Here is a 26310-nt window from a genome sequence, read left to right as displayed (position 1 = left end):
AAAATATTTCCAAATTTATAACTACTTGCATACAATATCTATTTTTTAATTGATAGGTTCGTTGCTATAACTATACGCAGTTAAGAAATTCAGTTCAGATGATAGTGTATCAAATTGTATACTTCAAATTGTATATCAGATAGTGTACTTCAAATTGTATATCAGATAGTGTACTTCAAATTGTATATCAGATAGTGTACTTCAAATTGTATATCAGATAGTGTACTTCAAATTGTATATCAGATAGTATACTTCAAATTGTATATCAGATAGTATACTTCAAATTGTATATCAGATAGTATACTTCAAATTGTATATCAGATAGTATACTTCAAATTGTATATCAGATAGTATACTTCAAATTGTATATCAGATAGTATACTTCAAATTGTATATCAGATAGTATACTTCAAATTGTATACTTCAAATTGTATATCAGATAGTATACTTCAAATTGTATACTTCAAATTGTATATCAGATAGTATATCAGAACTAACGAGTTGCAATAGTTCGTATATCAAAATAAAAATGTAGAATGTTAGGATAAGACAATCAACATATTCAGAACTAAATATAATAATAAGACAACTAAATGAGGTAAATAATCCAAAGATTATAATATATTATAGAATATGCAAAAGTCCAAAAATAGAATCGCATATTCTCTAATAAGGCGAACAGTAGTTACGGAAAACCCTATTGGTGGACAATATTTGGTGATTAATCGCTCTGACTCGTTTAATATGCAAATACATGAAATTCGAATATGTAATTTGGATGTTAATGTTGGAAATCGGATTGAAACCCAAACTTTGTCACAGTACTAAAATTTATCAGAAAATCATCCCCAAATTGCACATATATAATTCTTTGCGCTTTTGATATTTTTTTCATTTACATGTTTGTGACTGACAGACAATCAACACTTTGATCGTTCGTGGTTCAAAATTTGATTAAAATGTACAAATTAAATGTTAAAACTGTGATCGAAATTTCTTTTATTAAATTGTTATTTATTGTATTATTATCACATTTATATGCATGAAAAACCATAACAGAATTTCAAAATTTTGCTTATTGTTTAAAATATATTTACATTTTACATAAATCTGTATACAAAATGTTATCCGTCTAGATCTCCTCGTTTTAAAGTTATCGTGTTGTATTTCGACAGCCAGATAGAAATATTTACACTGAATGGAATTTAATTGAAACTTAATAGAAATCTGCAAATTTGGTGTAATCGTATGCCAAATTTCATTAATCTAGCTTAAAGCATTTTTTTTTCGTACTCACAAGCAGACAGACAGATATAATTCCAAAAATATATTTATCGGTTTCAGAGATATCTAAAACGTAGACATTCGTCACAAATTGTAGACGATTACAATATTTCCTCTTTGTACATTTCATATACAAAAAAAAATTTATTCTCTTTTATTTACCGACAAACAAATTAGCCACGAAATCCCACAAGAGCCATGTTAAATGCACGACGCTTCAATTACCCTCAAAGCAAAGAGTTCAACTCACACAATTTCAGCCATATTCCGATTGCTGCAAACAACTGACAGCCATTTGCGATTAAGAGAAATGCCTGGCTCAGATGGAGTCAGGACCTCTCATTTAATAAACTATTAATCATAAGAGGAAATGAATTAGATAGCGCATGCCGTACGAGTTGGGCAATTAATACTATAGTAAGTGATAATACCAGTGGAAGTGATTGATATCTTATTAATTGGAAAGCCAATACAAGTTACTAATCGTTAATCACGGCAGCGGACTCGGATTTTCTAATAATGAAGCCATTTAAAAGACTGCAAGCAAATGAGAATTTGTGCTGGGGTTTGAAAATGTTGGAAGGAGTTTAAGGTTGGTGAATTGCTTTCGGTTAAGACAAAGCAATGTTTTTTGTTTTTTTTTCTTGTAAAAGAAACTATTATAACAATCAAATTCCAGATTCTGTCAAATTTCCATGTTTGAGATCTTCCTAAGTCTGAAAAATACATATTTTGGAAATGCGTCTCTCTATTTGTGAAATGGATAACACAAAACCCCTTTGAAGAACGGGATTAAATTTGGTACACTAAAGTCGTAGATATTTATCAAATTTTGAAGGAAAGAAATTCTATTCAAAGTATTAGTTTATTTTATTTATATTAACGAGCCGTTGTAAAACAACACTAGGGCTATTTTAGGACGGACCTCATAATTTTGAACCACAGTCAGATGATGAGAACGACACCTGAGCTGGCACTCCCCTTTCCAAATGTCCTCTCGCACCACAGTAGCGAGAGGACATCTATTCCTGACAGATTTAGCGTGCACCAGACCAGCTTACACGATGTTTTTCGGTGGAATCGAGTCCTGGACCTAGAATCCTCGGATCCAAACAACGAGACCTTACCACCAGGCCACCTTGGCCTCCATTCAGAGGAATTCTGTCCTGCTGTCCGAGTAAATAGGAACACGATAACTACAAAATATAAAGAACTAGATCGATAAAATTTGGTACACGAGTTGAATATGTCTAATATGTAGATTTTTAATGAATTTGGAACTAAATCTGCCGAGGAGTTGAACTTCTGTCGGTCTGGGTTTTTGTATGCATATAAATGCGTTAATTCAAAACCGCATACATATTTAATGTCAGTAAATGAAATTCGGTTCATAGTTTTAACGTCTTAAATGTAGATTCTTGTCAAACTTTGAACCAAATCCACCGATCCATACTGTCTGACATATGTAAATCGTATAAATGAAAAGCGAATAACTTAAATACATGAAATATAGAATGTCATTTTAAAACTAAAATTGTACCTCGAAATTATCAAGTTTTCATTTCAATCAATAAAAAAAATCTCCAAATGCATACTCGATTTTCTGACAATTGTGTATAAACCTCATAACAACAAAACCTTATACAAAAAGAAGCATTGATTACTTGAGAATTGCATTCAATTTTTTTTTCTATGTTTGAAAAATTGTGTTTGTATAAAGAAACAAGTCATATATTTAGAAGAAACAGAGTCATTATTTAAAGGCTTTTTTTTTCAAGAAATGAATTTTCTTATAGTTATAAATCTGGCCCTAAAAAAATTGTAGCCTGTCTTTACAAAGACAAATCTTTTATAATGAATAAATTGATAAATTTTAAATGATTTCCAGTGAAGAATTTATTATTTTATTTTTTGTAGCAATTTGGCCAACTCAAAAATATTTCACGCATTTGAATAACTTATTTCTCAGATTTTGATTCATAGAACTTATTTCCACGTGCTATCATTAACCTATAGATCGTTTGACTTCCTACCAGATAGTGAAACTCTTTCATAATAATCCTATATAATGCAAATAAAGGAGCAAAAAAATAACTTGAAAGGAGGGCGGAAATTTTCACATATCTTGTTTCTCAACGAGATGAAAAGAGGTGAAATAATTTGCTGTCGTAAACATAATTTAAAACTATTTTCCATAATTTAATTAACATATTTTTAAATACTATTTCCCATCCTAAATTTAAAATAGTAAAACTTGATGAAAAAAAAAGCTTTCTATCTTTTTTTTATTTTACATTTGAACCCAGTGAATTTTTAAAACATGCAGCTTAAAATTTTATTCTTGAATTTTATACACTATTTCTCATACACATAGTTCCTCATTTTTATTATCACGTGCGATAATAAAAAATGAGGAACTATGTATTCGGATGTAAATAATAATTTTAACTATTGAATATTTGTTTTGATTACTGTGCTTATTAATTTCAATTATTATATACTTTCTAATTGTTGTATTTTTATTTTATTTTCTTTGATATAAAAACCAAGGTTTTTATCCTTAATCTAAATATTCAAGAAGTTAAGCCGTTTCCAGTTCACTGTACGTTTGAACGTTCATTTGAACATTGTATTTAATCAATGTTTATTGATTAAATACGTTATTGATTAAATACAATAAACATTGCCTTTAAGGGTAATTTGAAAGTAGCAAAAAATGGTGAAAATATAAAATATTCTTTTTACTGTTTCTTAATCGGTAAGTATTTGCTTATATTCAACAAAATTAGCATCATACAATCCATTATTTATTAAAATGAATTAAAAGGCTTAGAAAAATAAATATAATTTAATTACTTTTTTTTAATGGATGTTCTAATTGGATTCAAATATTTTTGTAATTTTCCTAGTGTCTTAATTTCAAAAATTACATAAAATTGATAATGAAGATTTCGGTTAAGCCTAAAAAAATATTTAATATGAATTTTGTGTTTCAAATTTTTTTTAAATTTTTAAAAGTCAGTTTGTGGATAAAAACATTTCGGGAAAAAATTTAATTTTAATTGGAATTATCGAAATCATACCCAGTTTTGTTCCAAATATATTTTTAAAGGATACTAAGAAAAAATAATAGAAAAAAATTAAAAATTATATTGCGTGAAATATTTTAAAATTTTATAAAATTATATATTTGAAGAATTTTAAAATATTTTAAAGTAATATATTTTGTTTCAAAGATTTTATTAAATATATTTGACAAATTTATATTTTAATACACATCTATAAAAAATTCTTAGCTCTAAGTGAATAATTTGCAAAAATGACTGTTCGAATTCCGCCGTGCCCTTAGTTACAAAAAACAATTACAGTTACAAAAAATAGAAATCAGAAAAAAAAAATTGTATACTTAAATTATATCTTATATATAATTACCTATAAAACTTGCGAATTAATTTTTCGAACTTTCTTTCATTAATAAACTTTAGATTTTAAAGTTTCCTACCTTTTATCACGGCAATGTCTGTTTAACAAGTTCCAAACACTAATCGTTGCATTTCTTGGCACACACCAGCATGTTTGTGTATGGTGCCACAAAGCAATTTCAAATCTAAGAAGAAAGAATAAAAAGGAATGATTCAGAAGCCTTCTGAAATATATAAAATTTAATAATTTAATCATTTAATTGAGACTTAAAAAAGCTAAAATATTTAATGACAAGTAATCATAATAGATTCTATGATTAAAATATTAAAATATCAAATATTTAACTCAATCTTATATGGCGAATTATAACAGTCTTCGAAGTTCAGAATTTTTCAATTAATTTTGGACAATTTAATTATTTGAAAACAAATAGTTCATTTATAACGCTTCTAATATTACTTACGAAATATTTTTGATAAATACATTTCAGTTAAATAATTAAAATCATCTTTTATTAATTAATTTTAATTAATATTTCAGAATCATTTAACAAAATTGATTTTCAGGCTTTGATTGTATCCATTTAGGTTTGCAATTGTACAATTCTAAAAACATTTTCACTACATTATTGTTATTGATTTACTGTTTCTGATTATAATGTTCAATACTAAATGAAGGTTCGGATTTATTTAGTACTAGCCGTCTTTGATGACTAGTTCGTTTGCCGAGATTAATGTGGACTAAAATATTCAGTTTAGAATTTGATGTAACATAGTCTCTCTTTATAGTTCCTCCAGAAAAATATTTTTAAGCTTCCAATTTTGATAGTGATATAACTCATACCATTATAGTCATTACCTGTTCCCCTGTCATTATTTACAATGTGCTCTCTAATTTTCATTCAGTAATGTACTCTCCCGTGATATTTGAATTTAAAAATAAAATGGAAGTAATTTATTTCCAATTAATACAAAAACATTTTTGTTGAAAGCAAATACGATTTTCAAAAATATGATTTCAGAAAACAGAATTATTCAGCATTGAAGACATATACATACAAAATATTTTTATATAATTTATGCAATATGTTCAAAAAAATCACACAATAAATATTTCACTGAATCATCATAAAATTCAGTTTTTAGTTTTACTTTCAAAAGGATTTTAATGACGCAATTTTATACAGTGCTTCGGTGTAATCATAGCCATATTCAATGAAAAAATTTTGAAACTCCAACTTGTAAATCAAAAAAAAATAAAAGTTTCATCCTCTGAGATCAAACCTGCCCGAGTTATGAAATTTTAAATATTGCTATTTTAGAATAATCAGCAATTTTATACTTCTGGATTAAGCAATCTTATGGAAACTTCGGGTGATGATAGGTGTATGTTCCTTGAAACAGTAAATGAAAAGGTATAAAATTGTACATTTTTATAAGATAGTGATGTTTAAATTTTTCATAATTGACTCTTGATCAACTTTATTCGCAATAGTGAGGACCTTTCTTTTATTTAAAATGCAATTTCTTTTATTTTAAATGCAATCTTTTATTTAAACTACTTACAGGACCGAAGGTCTGTATAAAATATAAAATTCGTAATTCATTAGGGCATTTATTGATGCAAATTACATAAAATATTATTCTTACTTTGCTCTTTTTTTCTATTAGATGTATATACTTAATACTAACTGTTTAGCAATTAGGTGCTGGGATTGGAATGGACAACTTGTACATAGACATAAGATATGTTTGCGTTAAGCACTACAGAGTTATTGAAATAATAATATAAATATTTTAAGAGTTCCTAGAAACCTTTTCCTTGCACTTTCCTTTCCAGAAAATGTCATGTCTCGTGTTTATTTCTTTTTTTACAAGCATGCGCTGAAAATTATCCATCTTTCTAGGTTTAGTTTGCAGTAAAAGTTATTTAATCTTATAATTTAATTTTCTATGATAAAAGTTACATGTTGATAAAAAGTTAATTTTTCGTGCTAATAAAACATAATATTCGTGCAATACAGACTATTAAAATTTTTCATGCTACTAAAAATATTATTTCGCGTTTATAAAAGCTAATTTTGCATTCTGGCAGATTGAATTTTATTTTTTTTATTTCGTATGAAATACATTTTTGGAAAATATGATTAAAACATTATTTTAGAAATTGATTAAAAATAGAAATTTAATTTATATGGTAACAAATTAGTATCATTGCAAAGATAATTTTTGTGAATTTTCAGATAATGTAAAAATTATTTTCGTACTATGATATTTTCAATTGTTATCAGCCAAAAGTTCAAAAATTTGTTTCATTTTTATTAGTTAAAATTCTAATTAAAATCTTTAAAAACGCTCCGAGATGTATAAAGTTTGGTAACTTTAGGTCAAACGATCCGGCCTTTAGTATGACAATATATATTCATTTTTATTAGAAGTAAAGATTATTCTTAAAATATGATGCATATCTGTTTAATTACTACAAAATATTAAATTACATGAAAGTTATTTTGCTTCTAATAATAAAAATTCGAGGAAAATATTTTATTTATTATTTATAAGTGAAAAAATCCATGGAGAGTTTTTTATACATTTATAACTTTATAATCTTATAAAAATTGACTATAAACGGTGAATAATTTTTAAATGTTTCATATCAATCGAGCAACCTTCACCCGAGCAACTTTTTATTCTAAGATAAAAAAGTTTCATCAGAGCATTTGTTTCTTCAGAATTTGCAACATACACATTTAGGAGTTATTAATCAATTATTTATTAAAAGATTCAATATAAAAAGACTTGTTTCAAAAATTTATGAATTTCAATTACATTGTTGCTTATATTTAATAATAAATACTTTAAGGTTTGGCTGTCAAGAAAATAAAACATTAAAAAATTATTGAAATAAATTTTCAAGTTTTATTAAAGTACCGATTTAATCCAAAACGGATGAAGTTACATAATTAAAAAAACTAGAATTTAGCAATAAGGAATTAGTTTTTAAAAAGTATCTTTTATAATCTGTAACTGAAATTTTCATCAATCTAACTGGTTTTGTTCCTTTTATTCAAAAAACAAATCGACAAGTATTTCTTGATATTAACTTTGGCAAGAGCAATCAGGGGGAAATAAATCGGATGAATGGGGAAAAATTCGAAAAATAACTGAACTGAAATTTAAAATACTTCTTCATATCTGTTATTTAAAAGTTAAAGATGTAATTTAACATTATTTTTAACATAAAATACCCAGTACATAACATTCACTGCTAATTATTTCATTCTCAAGAGAGAGCAAGACAATTTTTATTCTAAATTGCTAATGATTAAAATCGTCTGAAAAGTTCAGAATATTAAAAGAATATTTCAGATAGCAGACGATTTCTTTGGAATAACAGTTTAGAGTTGTAATTAATTTAGCTCGAATGATATCTTTTTTTTTATTCTTGCGTTGATCTAAAGTCTTTAAATTTTTCTTGAGTTATTTCTAAAAATTGTAAAAATGTGGGATTAAAATAAAAAGGAAAAATTAAATAAAGACCTGAAAGTTTCTTCAAAATATTTTCCGTTTTATTCTTCTTAAATCTGGTAACATCATTTTCTTTATGTCGTTCATTTCAAAGCGATTTTTATTAATATATCAAGTATTTAAGATACTTTATTTATATTTCGCAATTATCTAGCGAAAGTTTATATTCATTTTTATATGTATATTAATCTTTTGTGGCATCACTGCTTCAGGATCATGAATAAAATGGAGGATGTATTGTAAGATGTAAAAATATTTGTTTAAATGAATAATTAATGTTATTCGTATTTTTCATTGAAAATGAATACTTTATTGAGAAATAAAAGTTTCAATATTAATAATCATTTGTTAAAAAGTGCGAGTTCATTTCAAAACTGATATGATATAATGTAAATGAAAGAATAATCATATTAATTATGAATTAAATAAATGGATTTAAGAGTGAAATTGAAAAATCGTAGAATATATTTCCCAGAAATATTTGTGCATTTTTAAATGTTTCATAATTTTTTTGATTGTCCCATTTAGAGGGAGAATTTTTCGAAAACCATTTTTATAATAATATTATGTTCCTTTTCTTTAGTTTATTAAGATACATTTTTTAAATTTTATTTTTCATTGTTTTAAATGCGTTGGAAATATTTTTAAAATTTATTCAGACATTTGATAAAAACAGATAAAATTACATCAATTTTAACTAATCTGTAATTTTTTTTAATGCTTTCCACATTTATCTTTTCAATTTCCTTCAAAAATTTCGATTAAACTACAAACTCCTTGAAAAACTACAAAGATTCTGAAAAATGTCTCGATATTGAAATATTTTGATATTCACATTTTTTTATGAAATTATATAAATTCAATGCATTAAAAATTAAAACCTAACGGATGAACAAATGCCATTATTACTGTATGTTAATATGTACTGTATGTTACAATACAGTACATATACATTATGTTATGTACTGCATGTTATATATATATATATATATAATGCCCATAGAATATTTGTAATAACATGAAATAAATAAGTAAATTGAAGTAATAAGTGCAAAGCATGGTTTTGTTTAAGAATTGGATTTATTAGATGACGGCTATAAAATATCACACATACTACAGACCAACAATCATTCAAGTCAATTTAAAGCTAAGTTAAAATTAAACATTTGATTATTGGAAGCTTTAATTAATTGGCCTTGTTTTTTGTTGTTTGCTGCGCCATCTATAGTATAAAAAAGTTTGTTGTTAAAACAGTGTTGAGCGCCAAGCAGTCGAGAAGTGGTGTGTGTACCATCAATTTAATAATTCTGAATTAAAAATGAATCCATTAGCTCAGTCTTTATTTAATGAGCTTTGAGTTCTTTAAAGGATTGTCAAGGTCACATCGAATTACTTTTCCGAGGGCAAAGGGTTAAAAGGATTCTATTCGCGGAATTAAATACATAATACTAGTTAGTTCATAAAATTTGAACTGAAAAAATAACATCGAGTTGGCTATTGAGAGAAATTTACTTATCAAAAAAAAACAAAAAAAACATTAAAAGCGCATTTAAAATCATTTATGTTACATGCACAAAATTTATTTAAAAAAAAAATAACTTAATAATTCTAAAAAATTGTAATATATTTCTTAAAATCAACAACAGGTCATCAAAGTGAATTCAATGAATCTTGTTACTAAATTAATATTTCTTTGCTAAACGTTGATTTCAATTACTTGAAAAAAAGACTTCCAATGTATATATATTATCATACTATAAAACACAAATGTCTGATGTACGAGACTGAAAATAAAAATAATTGCATCCGGGGGTATCTATCTCATCCAAGGTCCGCAATTTATTGCAGGAAGAAGTAGAATAGCAACTTTATTAAGTTTGATTATATTAACGTCCCATTTTTAAAGCAACACTAGGGCTGTTTTGGACCTAATTTTAAACCGCAGTCAGATAACGAGGACGACACCTGAGCAACTTTACTCAAGAATGTGCAATAAATTTTCGAAGTGACCATTGACATTCATTTCTTATATAAAATATAAAAACGATTCTGAGCTCTACCATGTCTACAGGATAGTTCACACAAGACACTTTCAATATCTTTACAACATAAAATTTGCAATACACATAGAACGATTTGATATCTTAAGCAAATGGAAGAAGGAACAAATAGACATCACCTTAACAGATTACCAGCAATAGATTAGCATTAAAGTTGTTTGATAAGTTCCAGGATAATTTTCGGTCTATTTACCAATATGACCCCTTAATTCCCTATAATATTATCCTACGCAGATTTGGTGCCACATATGGAACCCTGTTGTTAATAATATTAGTTAGGCCTCTATATGAGCAGCCCATCATTGTAATCACTGCACATTTATGATAATTCAAAGACGGCCAGAGCACGCATGCGAAGGAGATCATGGGCTACTAAATGGGATAATTTGCACCCAGTCAGCATGGAGCTTCTCCTGTTTATATTAGCTCGCGATAAGGTTGTTCGCCGTCGGTTCAGTTGGACACAAATTGTGATATATAATACACCACTTACTGGGAGGTGTGCGAAGGCAGGGATAGTGTCCGTTTATTCAGGGAACACTGGTGCTTGGACAATTATATATAATACAAAATTAGATAGGCATTGCATTAAGGCACACGCGAAACAAAATTGTACGAAACATTGAAATTCTAGACTCTTTCTTTTACGAATTTCTTATATACGAATTATATAAAATGGAAATATTCCGCTTCAAATTTTAATAAATTTCTAAGTTTCAAACCTCCCTTAATATATATGAGATACATGAAAGTCTGTGGACACGATAATTGAAAAATGCAAAGAGCAAAAGGTGCACATTTTGATATGTGGTTTGTATCATTGTAATCAAATTTGCAGATTTTTTTTTTTTTTCAAATTTTAAATGAAATTTTTTTATGGAAAGTATTTTTTTGCTCATACTAATATGAATATAATAATTTAAGGTGTACGTACACACTAGAAGATTTTTTTTTAAATTTTAACTTTAAAAATCCAGTTTTTTCGCAGTAGGCCATTAATATATGTTTAAACTCATTTCAGTGAGAAAAAACCATATTACACTCATTAATTAATTAAATAATATTTAATGAGCTAATTAGCATATTTTTTGAAACATGATATCTTAAATTCTAATTTATACAGACACACAATTCTAGTTGGAAATGATGCCTAATATTAGTCTTCATGTTGTCTGCCTCAATCAAGTTATAAAAATATATAGTTTTTTTCTCACAATTTTTTCATTAACGATGAATAGAAAAAGCGAGATTTTTTCAGTAATTTTAACTTTTAAATAGCTATTAAAATTTTATTTCTATAAATATATCTTTGGTTGAGGTACAAAACATCCGCTATTTCATACAGATTACTTTGATAGATAAATAATTGTATTTGGTTCATTTCTTGTTGAGTTATGATTGTTTGAATGAAACAACATAGTAGAAAAATATCATTCTTCATAAAATGAGTTTTAAAAATACCGTAACTAGAGTTTTTAATGCAAGCACCTCAAGAAAAATAATTATAACTCGAGAAATATTTCGAATATTGACAACATCTTGGTATCGTTTGAAAGCTAAAGGATCAGAGAACATTATTAAGCAATAAAAAAAATCGATATTTTGAACCATTTTCGAAGTGTGTACATACACCTTAAAAATGCAAATATATGATTAGATAAAATTAAGCAAATAAATTCGTCATTCAAATAGTAAATCGGTACGAAATTTTGAACTAAATCTATTAGCGGATTGACTTTTAATTGGTCTATTTCTCTATGAATAACTCTAAACCATAACGAACATGAACTAATTTTAATATATAATCTTCATTATAAAATTTTATTTTCCCTTTAAATTTTGGACTTACGTGATCCAGGAAAAGATGTTAATATGTATACTGGACTTTCGTATCTACACGTCTTTGTTAAATACAAAAAAGGTAAATGACATATTGTTTACGGATACTAGGTCCGCCGGTATCTTATCTATACTTATAATAAAGCTCAATGTGTGTGTGTGTGTGTGTGTGTGTGTGTGTGTGTGTGCGTGTGCGTGTGCGTGTTGGCGCTCTACAGGCCAGGTCATTTGACATACAGCTATCAAATTTGGTACATGTATACCTTAGAGGTCGGGAATGTGCACCTGGGGTCCCTTTTTTTGAAATTTTAATTATTAATTAAAAACTAACATTCCCGCCAAAAAAATCTTCCATTTTCCCCACCGCCAAATGAGAAAGGCTTCATTTCTTTTTTCTCCCAACAGTAATGAGGCTAGGGTTAATATTTTTCGGCGGATTATTTTAAACGATTCTGTTTATTTTCTTAATGTTTTATGCATTTAAAATGAAACATTGTTAATTAATCCATGTTTCAGATTCACTCTGAAGTGCTTTTGAATTAAAATAACACAGAATAAAGGAAATTAAAAATGTATAATCTGCCTAGCGTTACCCCAACTGGCGTAGAAAAATTCATGCATTTGCGTTACCTAACTGGCGAAGAAAATTCACGCATGCGCATTGTTCTGATTGTTGTCATGACAACCACTTTCAACGGATGATTTAAATTATTTTTAGGTTAGTTGCATGCTTTTGTAAGTAAATTGTATTTATGTTAGTTATATATTTTTTTGTATATGCTTATAGTTTTAAGTACATCGTTTTTTAAGTAGTTTTTTTAAACCTGTTTTCAATGATTTAAATTATTTTTAGGTTAGTTGTGCACTTTTGTAATTAAATTGTATTTATGTTAGTTATATATTTTTTTGTATATGCTTATACTTTTAAGTACATCGTTTTTTAAGTAGTCTTTTTAGACCTGTTTTAGACCGATTATTTTAAACGATTCATTTTATTTTCTTAGTGTTTGATGCATTTAAAATGAAACATTGTTCATTAATCGATCTGTTCATGATGAATCTGAGAAAATTTTGTTGACAAATTCTTGAGATATTACATAATTTAAGAAAGATATTCTTTAGTGCCCATAAAGTTTAAACGCTCAGCGACTCTATTATCAGTAATCATATTATTAAAAAAAGGCTTTGTTTCAGTAAAAAATATTATTATATTAATTGCAGTTTAGTCATTTCCATTTTAATTTTAAGCATAAATTCTACCGGAACTAACAGAAAATGAGAGAGATACATATTATGTTATGGCTGAAGGACTTTATATTATCATGAGTGAATGACTATCAAAATTTGAAGCTTTAAAATATTTGATGAAGAAGCTATTAAAGTAGGAATTACATAAAATATTTAATTATTAAAATTTTAACGAGCATTAAGATTGGCGAACCGGCTGGTCGCCAAAGGCGGCTAGTATTTCAATAAAAAGTAAAAAATTTTGCAATTCTTTTCATTTCTGAATTCATTTTGATGACCTGGTGCTGATTTTCAGGATTTATAGCCCCAATTTGTCAGAATTATAAAATTTATGGAATTATTTTTGGTAAAGACACAGATATTTCTACACTTCGTTTCAGAATTCCGAGACTAACAGTTTTTGACGATTGAACGCCTCTAAAAGGGTGTTACGTAGAAAGATGAGTGGTTATTAGGGCTCCTAAGTCTGCGAATAATTTAAATTCGCCTTATTGCCAAATGTAAACATCTCCTCGTTTCATATTTCCTCTCACCACTTTTCTAACGAAATGAACGCCTCCTGACGCATGCGCAAAAGCGTCGAGGGTTATTTTACTGTCTTCACCGTAAAACCAGAGCAGTAGTCATTTTATTAAAATATTTTATGATCAGTGACTTGCTTATTTTGATAAGAGACAAAGACTTGATTAGTCACAATATTCTATTTTTGTCTGTCTATATAAATCGTGTTATCAAAATTTTAACCCTCTGCACTTGGAAGGTGATCACCATTCAAGACGGTGCAGCATTTTGATGTTTTATTATTTTTTTTTAATTTTGATTTTTAAAAAATACCTAAAGAATAGTAAGAAGATGTAGATTAATTTTTCGTAAAAATTCAACTTTAAATTATAATAAATATTTTATTTCATAGCAACCTTATGTAAGCTGAATAATTTAGCATCCAATTGCTTTTCCGAGTGAAAAGGGTTAATTCTTCAGAATCATATGACCAATGTAACCGAGTACGTCATCTAAGATTTATTGTTGTATATTTTACTGAAGTACCTCTCTCTCTATCTCTCATTTTCTCTCTTTGTCTGTCTCTCGCTATCTCTCATTTTCTCTCTTTGTCTGTCTCTATCTCTATCTCTCTCTCATTTTCTCTCTTTCTCTGTCTATCTGTCTATCTCTCTATCTCTCTCTCTTTCTCTATCTCTCTCTCATTTTCTCTCTTTCTCTGTCTATCTATCTGTCTGTCTGTCTCTCTATCTCTATCTCTTTCTCTATCTGTCTATCTCTCTATCTATCTATCTCTCATTTTCTCTCCTTCTCTGTCTCTCTCATTTTCTCTCTTTCTCTGTCTCTCTCATTTTCTCTCTTTCTCTGTCTCTCTCATTTTCTCTCTTTCTCTGTCTCTCTCATTTTCTCTCTTTCTCTGTCTCTCTCTCACATTTTCTCTCTTTCTCTGTCTATCTGTCTCTCTCTCACACACACATTTTCTCTCTTTATCTATCTGTCTCTCTCTCTCACACACACATTTTCTCTCTTTCTCCATCTATCTGTCTCTCACATTTTCTCTCTTTCTCCATCTGTCTGTCTCTCTCACACACATTTTCTCTCTTTCTCCATCTATCTGTCTCTCTCTCACACATTTTCTCTCTTTCTCCATCTATCTGTCTCTCTCACACACATTTTCTCTCTTTCTCCATCTATCTGTCTCTCTCACACACATTTTCTCTCTTTCTCCATCTATCTGTCTCTCTCACACACATTTTCTCTCTTTCTCTATCTATCTATCTGTCTCTCTCACACACATTTTCTCTCTTTCTCCATCTATCTGTCTCTCTCACACACATTTTCTCTCTTTCTCCATCTATCTGTCTCTCTCACACACATTTTCTCTCTTTCTCCATCTATCTGTCTCTCTCTCACACATTTTCTCTCTTTCTCCATCTATCTGTCTCTCTCACACACATTTTCTCTCTTTCTCTATCTATCTATCTGTCTCTCTCACATTTTCTCTCTTTCTCTATCTGTCTCTCTCTCTCACATTTTCTCTCTTTATCTGTCTCTCTCTCACATTTTCTCTCTTTATCTATCTGTCTCTCTCTCACACACATTTTCTCTCTCTCTCTCAGTAAACTACAAATAGTTTCGAAATTGTATTGGGTCGATACTCTTTTCAAATGTCATACGAATTTTTATGAATTCCATTTTAATTCCACACAAAGTTTATCTTGTATTTATGCTTTTGTATTTTAACGAATTATTAAAACTTCATTTACTGAAATTGTTTTGAAAAGCTTATTAAAAAATTTCCTCAAAGAAAATTCTTAAAAATAACGTCACCTCTCATTAAAAAAAACCTCATTTTTCTTGTGTTTTTTAATAAACTCGATACGTATCTAAAATAAATTGTTAAAAGTTCAAAAAAGACACTAGAAAGAGCTCCCAGTTAAGAATAAAAATCAATTCTTTTAATACCGATCAAAAATTCCGAGCGGGGTACAAAAAGGAAAAAGAAGAAAAAAAAATCTATTATTTTATCTAAGAATTTCAAAACATGGAATAACACTTCAGTTTGCTCTCACGGAAGAAGTTTTTCACTGGAACCGTAAAAGAGTAAAGAAAAGGGGAGGGGGGGGGGTTGAGTTGAAAAAAAATGCAAAATGTTTGAAGCCATAAAATCAAGCGGCGCCGTTTTTAAAACAAAAACATTAATTTTCGCAGAAGCACGAAATAAGGCACTTACTTTACATAATAAAAAGATAACCGCCTATTACTCATACTGTAAAAAATTTGAAGCAAAACAAGACAAGTGTTATTTCAGAGGCAAGAGGAACAGTGGAAGAGGGGAAATTTTCTTCTTTTGGGAACTTCACAAAAGAAAGCCTTTGGTCTATATAAACATGGGATATGTATATATATATTTATTTTTTTCAAAGCACTTCAAGTTAAATTGACTCTGGGCATTTTTCAGCTCCTCTTTTAATCATCACGGGCATTTTGATGAAAATAAACTCTGGCCAGAGAGCACTTGATATTAGATGTATAAATTTAGGGAAGAATTTTTTTTTACCTCGAGCTAAGTTAAGGTTGATAATGTTATAATGTATCTGGAGAAAGAAGGTTTATTTCTCAATTCCGAATATTATACATGAATTGTATCGAACATAAATAACGGCCTTTTAAATAAAAAATAAAGATTTTATTTAGATATTATTTTGTATTAGTATTTATTTTGATCAAAAAAAAAATTGCACAAATTTTTATGAATATGTTTACTATATCATCGGAATAATACAAAAAATAATTTATAATTTAATATATATTTATTTATAACTTATTACAATAATTATTATATTATCAATTTATTATTTTATAACTTTATAACTGTTTTATAATTTAATATTAGTTACTTTTATTTATATTATTAATAATATATTATTGATTTTTAGTTGAAATTAATTAATAAAATTTTTTGGGAGTAGAATTCCTATTCCCAACAGACACTGCTGTTTTTCATCATGACTTTAAAACTGGATATCTGATGAAGCAAAAATATTTAAACTGTCATTATTTATACTCGAATTACAAAAATTCTATCTAAAATTTAATTTTTCATATAATTTTAAATATTTATATATTAATATTTATAGACTGAAATAAATTTTCGAAAAAGTCACCAAAGGCAACCGACTATACATAACCATCATATATATATAAATATTTAAAATAATTAGAAATTTTAAAGAACCAATGACCTATTCTTATCCTCTAGTTTGATTTCGCTAATTTTTATTTCAAGTTGAAACTCATGACATGAATGGTGGCTTGTACCTTACATTTCCTCATATTTACATGGAATCTCAGCAGTACTACTGAGTTGTAACATTGCTTATGAGAAAGAGCTTACGACAGCGTTCTCCAACTCCAACTGTTGCACTGATTTCATTCATTTTTATTTCATTCGAAAGTTCATACCCCCTAGATATGTCATCAGTGCCCACCTGTTAACCATCATCCACCATTTTCAAATGGTGTGAAATAAAACTTCGATAGAGTCTTTCCTTAACACCAATAGCATTTCGAACCATAAAGTAATGAATAGCTCATCTAAAAGAAACTAGTCACTTTTTAAAAAGTTTAATACTTTTTTTTTGGCAAAAAAAGAAAATATTTTCATTACATCAAATGTCACGTGAGAATCATAATTCACATGTTCATATAACATATAATTTCACGTTGTCATTAATTGTTGCATTGTCGCACTTTTTGTTTTGCAAGTTGAATTGTGATTTCTAAGTTTCAATTGTTACATCGTGCTTTAGTAGAATCAATTAATGGTCACATGATACAAGTAAAGTCTTTTTGGTCCACAAATTACATATAAAGCATCATTTTCAAGCTCTCTCTCTTTTTTTTTTTTTTTTTTTTTGTCAGACAAAACTTTTTCTCCATATTCTTTTATTTAACTAAACCTTATTCAAATTTCAATTTCCATTATTGTAGGGAAGGAATTCGTTTATAATCGATTTTTCAACGACTTTATAGAGTTCTAAAATGTACGTTAATGCAGTCCCGATAACATTGATATTTTCTGGAATTAATAGTCAGTTAATCGATTAATTTTAGTTTTAAATCCATATAGAAGTTCCATCTTAGTGTGAATTTGAGATATAAAAAGATCACAATATTTCATATTATTTAAAAGGATAATTTAACATACAGAAATAGAAAACGATATTTAGAAAAATTTTAACAATACATTTTAATGATATATTAAAAGTAAAAAAGTTTTTTTTGTCAAAAATCTTGTGATTCAAATCGTCAAAAAAAAAAAAAATGAAATCTGGAAAATATAAAAGGAATTTAAGCCATAGTAATTCTCAAAAGAAAAAAAAAGTCTAAGCGTTCAGTAAAAAACTTTTTTTTAATATATTTAGAACAATATTTTAATAAATCAATGCTTTAATAGCTCAGAATTTTGTTTTGGACGTGAAAAGATTTTTATTTTTTGCTAATTCTAGTCTAAACAGAAAAAAAATAATGTCTTCGTATTCACAAAATTTTCTGAAATCAAAAGAGCAATGCGTTGAGGATAATTGCATCTGAATACTTCCATTCTGATCTGTATAATGCGCACTCTTATAGATAGATTAAATTAATTCGATTCGATTCGATTCGATTAATCGTTTTCTACTTGCAAAATTATTTTTACTATCTAAATAAGGTAGCATTTAAAAGACGGAATGTATATTTTATTCATATGCTAAAAGGTAGAAAAACGTTTTTGTAAAAAATCTCGGAGTTAAAATCATTGAAAATAAAACATCAGAAAGCTAGAGAAAAAAATACTATAAAGAAATTAAGTCATAATAATTTTTAGAAGAAAAAAATCTAAACATTAAAAAAAAACTTAAATATATATTTAGAAGAGATTTTAAGAAATCAACGCTTTAATCGCTCAGAATTTGGTTTTGGTCAGCAAATCTTTTCATTTATTCGTTTATTGCAAATTCTAATCTAAGCAGGAAATAAATAGCGCCTTCATATTCGCAAAATTCTATAAAATCAATAGAGTAATGCATTCTGGGAAATGTGAAAAGTTTCATACAGATTCGTATAATGTGCATTCTTATAATTAGCTTTAATTCATTCGACTAGAATATTAAATATAAAAATTGTTTGCTACTTTACAAAATTATTCGATTTATTTAAAAATAAAGTAGCATTTAAAAGACAGAAAATAGCCCTATTAAGAAACGTTAACCGATTCCAAAATACGAATGTTCAAATATATTATACATGAATATATCAATTCATATTTATTCCCCTTTTCCTGACAGGAAAAAAAATAAAAGACCGTAACAAGCGCTTTCCATACTTTTTTCAAATTCTCGTATAAGCAGAAAAAAACAATACTGCCATCGCAGTCGGAAAAGTTCGTTTCCATGCAATCAAAGGAGCAATGCATGATGGGTAACTACGTGACTTCTGATTCGATTTATGGGATTCAATAAAAGTTCTCGTCAGCATAAATTCCATCTGACTTCAGCACGCGGACGATTAATCGATTGCTCATAACTATCGATATCTACTCTTCGATATTAGGGACATGGAGCGCTTACTTGACTTTTAAGTTTCCTGGCGGAACATTCCATTTATGTCTTACACGAGGAAATTTTGGGGTTCAATAAAGTTATTTAACGGGTCGAAAAAGGTTTTTCTCGAGTTTGCAATGAAATTTAAAATGAAAAGACGGCATTTTTCCGATCTTAATTTGATCTTTTCATTTATTGGATATTCGGGATATTGATTTTTAACCCTAAATACGTTAAGAGCTGCTTAGAAATGATGTAAATGCACTGCACAAATTTACAAAACTGAAATTTAATATCTCATTACCAAAACTAAATAAGTAGTAATATAAGCTAAATTTGACTTGGTAAGAAATAATCTTTTTATATAAGAATTATCTGAAACGTATAGTAACCCTATTTTGACGTCTTTTTTTAATGGAAAAGAATATGAATGACAATGATTTTTTTTTTATGTAAGTTTACATTTAGGACTTGAATATATTCATAAATGCACATATGCATAAAACTGAGTTATTTATTTTCTTCTATTCGATATTTTTCTTTCTTTTTTATATTCTATATTTCGCAATACATTCTTTTTCTAGCAAACTTTACATTTTATTTGCATTTTTTAAGCTGGATTATAACAAAGTTTAATCAGCTGAGATCTGCAATATTTTCTTTTTTAAAAAATTTATTTTGTATTCGCATATTTTTATCTTAATTTGATGTAATAATTCTTAAACTTTTGTCTCGAATACTATTTGTATTAATTTATTCATTTTATGATCCATTTATCATATTTATTTTACTTCATGAAGTTCCTATTTAATAATGAATTCTGCTAATCAAAGTTCGATTTTAATTTCTGATCAAAACTGATTTCTGTCTATTAGTTGATTACTATTTGTTTCAAGCCGATTTCAATCATTATTTTTAATCTGAGAATTTGTGAATATTACGAATAGAGTAGATTTCATTGGAACTGCAAAGGAACAAAACTTCTGATTTTATTATATATTTACATTTAAAATGTACTACAAATAATTTTTAAATTTTTTAGCTCCTCTGTGTATCAGATATTTTAATGCAATTATTATTAATCTTGATATCATATCTTATAATTTTAAACGAGCAATTCTTGTAAATATAAAAATTTATTTCGTACACCTCGCAAGCGGCTCTAAAGATTTGGATCAAATGTGGCTATACCTGACCTGCATAAGCGTGTCCGAGATGGAGTAGTGGTTAGGGCTTCGGACTCCTGTGTATTTTCCTCATGTTCGATCTCGCGTTTACAATTCAATTCGATTTCACTTATGACTTGAAACAAGGCATAGAATAGGATTTTATTTGTGGTTTTACAAATAAAAAAAAAGAAAAGAAAAAAGAAACTGCCGAGCGAAGCTCTGTCTTCCACGTACTTTCGAAAAATATATTTTGTGTATTCTTTTGTGAAGTTTTAATATTTTAAAAAACGTATTTTTTTATATCTTGCCCTCTAATTTGTAATTCGTTGCTATAAAAAAAACCATAACAAGCATTTAAAATTTAATTCACTGATATTTAAATTTTGAAAATTCTTAAAATAATGTGTTGCTATCCAAGGTTAACAAATTCAGAGGAATTCTATCTTTTAGCATACGGAAAAGAGACAAAATTTCCAAGTTACAAACTTCCAAGTGGTCAAGAGAACAAAATTTCAGTTTTAAAGTACGAACAAAAAATTTCTAAGTTAAATAATGTAACTTGAAAATCTTAACAATATAGCCAAAACTGTTAATCTTAAATAACTAAACAAACTAGAAACTGAATTAAGAAAATTTTAGCAATGCACAAATAGAAATTTTGAGAGAGGCAAATTTGTACTTAAATTTGGTTATCAATCTGCTAAAGATAACATAATAAATGTAAAAATGCACCACACTGAACCGCCGCTTGTACAATGAAAAATTATTGCTCAAAAGTCCTTTATTAAAATCTCAAAATGTTAATTTTCTATAGAAATTATTCATGTATCGCTCACATCATAAGGTCCCTTAGGTTATATTTTTGTTTGAAACATATATTATAAATTAAACAAATTGATTAACAGAAGTACAAGGGCGATATATTTATTATTACGTATCAATACGTCACTGTAGTAAAGTTTCAATTTAATCAATTAGAAACATTTAAGGGAAGAAAATGAGACATTAATTATTAAATGAATAGGGAAGAATAACAAGCGAGATTAACAACTATTAATTTAATATTTTAATGTGTTTAAAATGTAATAAAAATCATTAAGGAATGGGTTTTGCACAAAAAAAAGGTTTCTAAAAACGAAAACTTTCATTCTTAATTGATGGCAACGACTAATACTAATATAATCATAATAGTATCACCGACATCATTTTGAAAAAACGTTGTCATATTAGCGTTCTATAAAAAAAGAATAATTTTGATCAGATTATGATCACCAGTGACGATATTCGTGGAAATTAATTTTAAAGTTGCGTTTTCATTTTTTATCGAATTTCTTTACTTATTCACTCTGTATGCTTTTTGCTTACTTTTTCACTTCAAGAAATCGATAATCAAGAAAAATGCCGGAAAGGGACTTGGGACTGTCGGCAAACAGCCAATGAAATCACCCAGTTGATTTATTGATAAGATCAAAAGTAACCCTTTCGCACTTTTGTATTTAGATGCGCTGTAGCTGCAGTCAAGTCAGTTCCGACTTGGAACAGGGCAAACTGATTCCGCCTGTATTTCTCCTCTCCTAAAAAATACCTCTTTATTCATTCTGTCTCTCCCTATCTCTCTTCCCTTTCTTCTTTTCTTTTCTTTTCTTTTCTATCACTGGATGTCAATGGTTTCGATCTTTGCTATCTGTAGCGAAAGGCATTTGTTTTATTTAATATTCCTTTTCTTATGTCAGAGAATCACTCTTTAAAAAATGCATGGATAATTTTGTAAATTATCCACGAATCTTTCTCATGAAAATGCAATAACTCATAAATGAAATGATTTAAATAAATGTAATTCAGTAGGTTAGCTTGTGATTACAATTGTAATTTAGTGGCATTTTTATGTCGATCGAATTGCCAAAAAGTGTAAAATGCATATTCTCATTATAGAGAGTCAGTAAAAATGCTAATTTTACATCAAAACTACTATATATTTCGCAATTAACGCACACCAATTCCATGCAAGTATTCGCTGCCTTAACCCAAAGTCCACAATCTTGTACAGATAAAAGAAGATAAGACGTTCATTGGAGAATATGCCAGAAAAATTAAGAGATGGCCGCTCTTGCAGATTCAGTCTGGTTGTTAACCGAGAATAAAATCTGCCCATGATACAACCAGCTAATTGCTAAATTTTACTTTTCACGAGGCAGTAAAATGCAGATATATTGTAATAATAATCTTTGGTTACTTTTTTTGTATTTGAAGGTTAGTTTTATGCGAAAAATATTTTTTGTTAAACTTTCATCTTTATAAACATCTTTTACGATGGAAAGGAAGTTAAATGTAACAAAAATGAAAGGTGGATTATCATAATGTTGCTAAACACACACATCAAAATATTAACTATGGTAATTTAAAAAATGTTCAAAATACTTCACAACAAATACATTTTTAAAAAAGAATAAATTTATCAAAATTTAATTCCAAAAATAATTTTGTAAGGGTATGATGTTTACGAACATCTCTAATACGCCACTCTTGAATAGAATTTTTAATCTAAAATAACTCATCCTCTTTTCCCTTCTTTGTTTTTCAAAAAAAAGAAGCAGACGATTTTAAATTTAACTAGAATGTTGCCATTCAAAAGGATCTAAAAATAAAAAAAAGAAAAATTTGCCACGAAATAATTCTGCACTTCCTTCAAATAAAAATGTTGGAAAAACGTTTCCAAAATTCATTCTACCTGAACGATTCAGATTAGAACTCCTGGATTGAAACAAAGCAAATACTGCGAGAGAAAGAAAACTTCCAACTGAAAATGGCGACCGGTAAATAACTCGGCGCCGTAACGGGGAAACTTACCTCAGCGCTTATGGATATGTATCACACAATTTTTCCTTTTCACGCCAAAATGGTTTTCAATTTTCTACTCGACTTGATAAGTTTTTCTTTTTAATTTCAAACTCGGGGAACGGAGGAAGGAATTCGCCCTTTTCTTGAGTCTGCGGGTTATTGATTACGGAAACTCAGTGCAAAGTAGTAGAGAGAGAGTTACGCTGGTTGGCGATCCAATGTCTTTCTTCATTCGGTTAATTAGTTTGGCACGCAAATTGCAGTCGTTGTTGATAAAGACGCGCGAAAACTCGTGGTGACATTATCTGAGACCACCGATGAAAATTATCTAGTCACTTTGCCCCAAAGAACTTTTTCAGAGGGGTTACCAGTGGATTTATAGAACTTTCAGGAAAATGGATTTTTAGAAAAGCTCTGAAGGGTGAGCTTACATCACTGGAATTAATTTTCTGTCGCTGGCTAAGTGGTGTGAAGACATTATAAATAAACTTTATGGCAGGCGACAGGTCATTGCAGAAGACTTTACCATTACCAATGTAATAAAATAGTTTTATGTTTTTTATAAAGTGAAGGTGATTACGTTGGAAATATTTTTTGAGACATTATGAATTTTTTTTTATTTAATATTCTTAATGGCTGAACTGGATTCTTTATAAAACTATTGGAATTTTGTTAATAAGTCCATTTTGGGAGATGTTACATTGATTTTTATACTTGCATTAGCTGGTACTCGGCACGTTGCTACCGCAGAAGAAATAATTTTTGGAAATATCGTTTGAAATTTGAAATAGCTGTCTTGTTTAATTACGAATGATAAAAAGAATGATATTTATTTTCTTGTTGAGAATGAATACATTCAATTTCATTGAATGATGTATAAAGGAAAAGTATAAATATTTATTCTATTTTTTTATTTTATTATTCAATTATACTTTAGGGTGTACAATTATTTTTTGTTTTTCCGTCTTTATCAAAAACAAATTTCTGGGCTATCCAACTCGTGAGCATCCAACATACAACTGGCCATGTGAAAAACATGGATTTTCTAGATTCAAAGTAACAAGTTGGCGAAGTTTTATTGCAATCGGATGAATGATACGACAGCGTATAAAGTACGAACAACAAAAATTCATTTTTATATATTAGATTAGTAGATTTTAATGCTATTTTGCACTTTTAAATGCTATTTTCTCCAATATAGAATAGATTTTCCTTACGATTTAGTTTAGTTTAGTTTAGTTATACTAACGTCCCGTTTGAAGCAACACTAGGCTATTTTGGGACGGACCTCGTCATTTTGAACCGCGGTCAGATGACTAGGACGACACCTGAGCTGGCACCCCCCTCTCCACACCAGCGAGAGGACGTTTGGTCAGGGAGGATTTAACGTGCAACAGACCCCCTTACACGACGGTTCTCCGGTGGAATCGGGTCTCGAACCTGAAACCCTCCGGTTCCGAAGCCGAGACCTTACCACCAGGCCACCGCGGCCTACTTTTCTTACGAAAGATCTCACAAATTAGAATGTAATGCATATTTTTTAATTCAAATTTGGCATAATAATTTCACAATATGTTCTTCAGTTCCTGAACTAGAGGATAAGTAATCTAATAATTTAGAAATATTTTATAGTTGTTTTAATGCTTCACAATGTGAAAAAAATTGAAAATTGTGTTATTTATCTCCAATATTTAAAGAATAAATAGAAATATAGCTTATTTTTTAGTTCAGGAACAAGATAATAAATTTCTTAAGCTATCTTCAAAATTATAAGCAAATAATTTGATAAACCTCTAAACTAGACCTCTTTATCTTATCTCTTATTTATACCTTTTTAATTAAAAACCGCTTTTTCCAATTTTTAAAAATCTTGTCACATAACATATATTTTAGTTTCATTGATGTTTCAGTTGTTTTTTTATAGAAATATTTAAAAATAATAGTTTTCGAATGTTTTTTGAAAAAAATTCATCCCAAACGTAGTCTCATAAGTAGTCTTAAATTTTTTTCAAATTCAAATTAGGGTATTTGTGTATCTGAAAACTTAATTCATTTGTCAGGTAATAAAAGAATTATACCATCAAAAATCTGCTTCACTAATAAAATTGTACTTTCCACTGATCAGGTAAGATTAAAATAGGGAAATATTAAAAATAGTAAGCATTGTAAACCAAAGCCAAAAATAATTTTCAGCACAGATTTTCAACTTAAAGTGCCGAAAGAATGATACTAATGAAAGTAAAAAGCTATAAATGCTTAAAATTTGATAACTTATTGCTGGCTTTTGGTCAGTTTCTAGCATTTTTATTGTATTATTGTTTGCGTTTTTGGATATGAAAATGTATAGGAGGGGTATTGCAATCAACAACCGATTTATCGAATATCATCTCTGTGTACTGTCAGTTGAAAAAAAATGTTCTGATTATTTCATCCGTTTCCATTGCCTCAGAATATTAATCAAAACATTTTTTTTTTCAATTTCAACAATTTTTACTTTCTCGTAATCAAAGAACATAAGGTCAAATTATTGTAATTGTCAAAAATTCGAATTTGACATTGACAAATTTCCATGTCTTAGGCCATCCTGATTCATAAAAACCCATTTTTGGAATTATTTCTGCCTGTCTGTCTCTGAACACGCTAACTCAAACTCGCTTTGAACCAAGCGGATAAAATTTAGTATACGGTCTTTACATCAGGCTTAGATTCTATCAAATTTTGAACGAACGCCATTCACGGAAAGTTTGTCTGTTCTGCTGTTCGAATATAAATAAGAAACTACTGAACGAAGAAGGTCGCACTGATAAAATTTTGTAACATTTAAAGTGTAGACATA

At 28.3% G+C, this 26310-nt stretch overlaps 1 protein-coding gene across 1 annotated transcript in view; it reads right to left on the bottom strand.

Moving 5' to 3' along the window:
• The window catches only part of LOC129987513 (uncharacterized), a 293053-nt gene that overhangs the window by 125034 nt on the left and 141709 nt on the right, over positions 1 to 26310 (bottom strand). Inside the window, exon 3 of the mRNA XM_056095486.1 lies at positions 4787 to 4891. Within this exon, the coding sequence (XP_055951461.1) occupies positions 4787 to 4891 (105 nt within the window). The remainder of the gene's footprint in view (positions 1 to 4786; positions 4892 to 26310) is intronic.

The sequence above is a fragment of the Argiope bruennichi genome, chromosome 10 (assembly GCF_947563725.1).
Source record: "Argiope bruennichi chromosome 10, qqArgBrue1.1, whole genome shotgun sequence".
Classification (NCBI taxonomy): Eukaryota; Metazoa; Arthropoda; class Arachnida; order Araneae; family Araneidae; genus Argiope; species Argiope bruennichi.
This window is presented reverse-complemented; position numbering and strand designations above follow the sequence as displayed.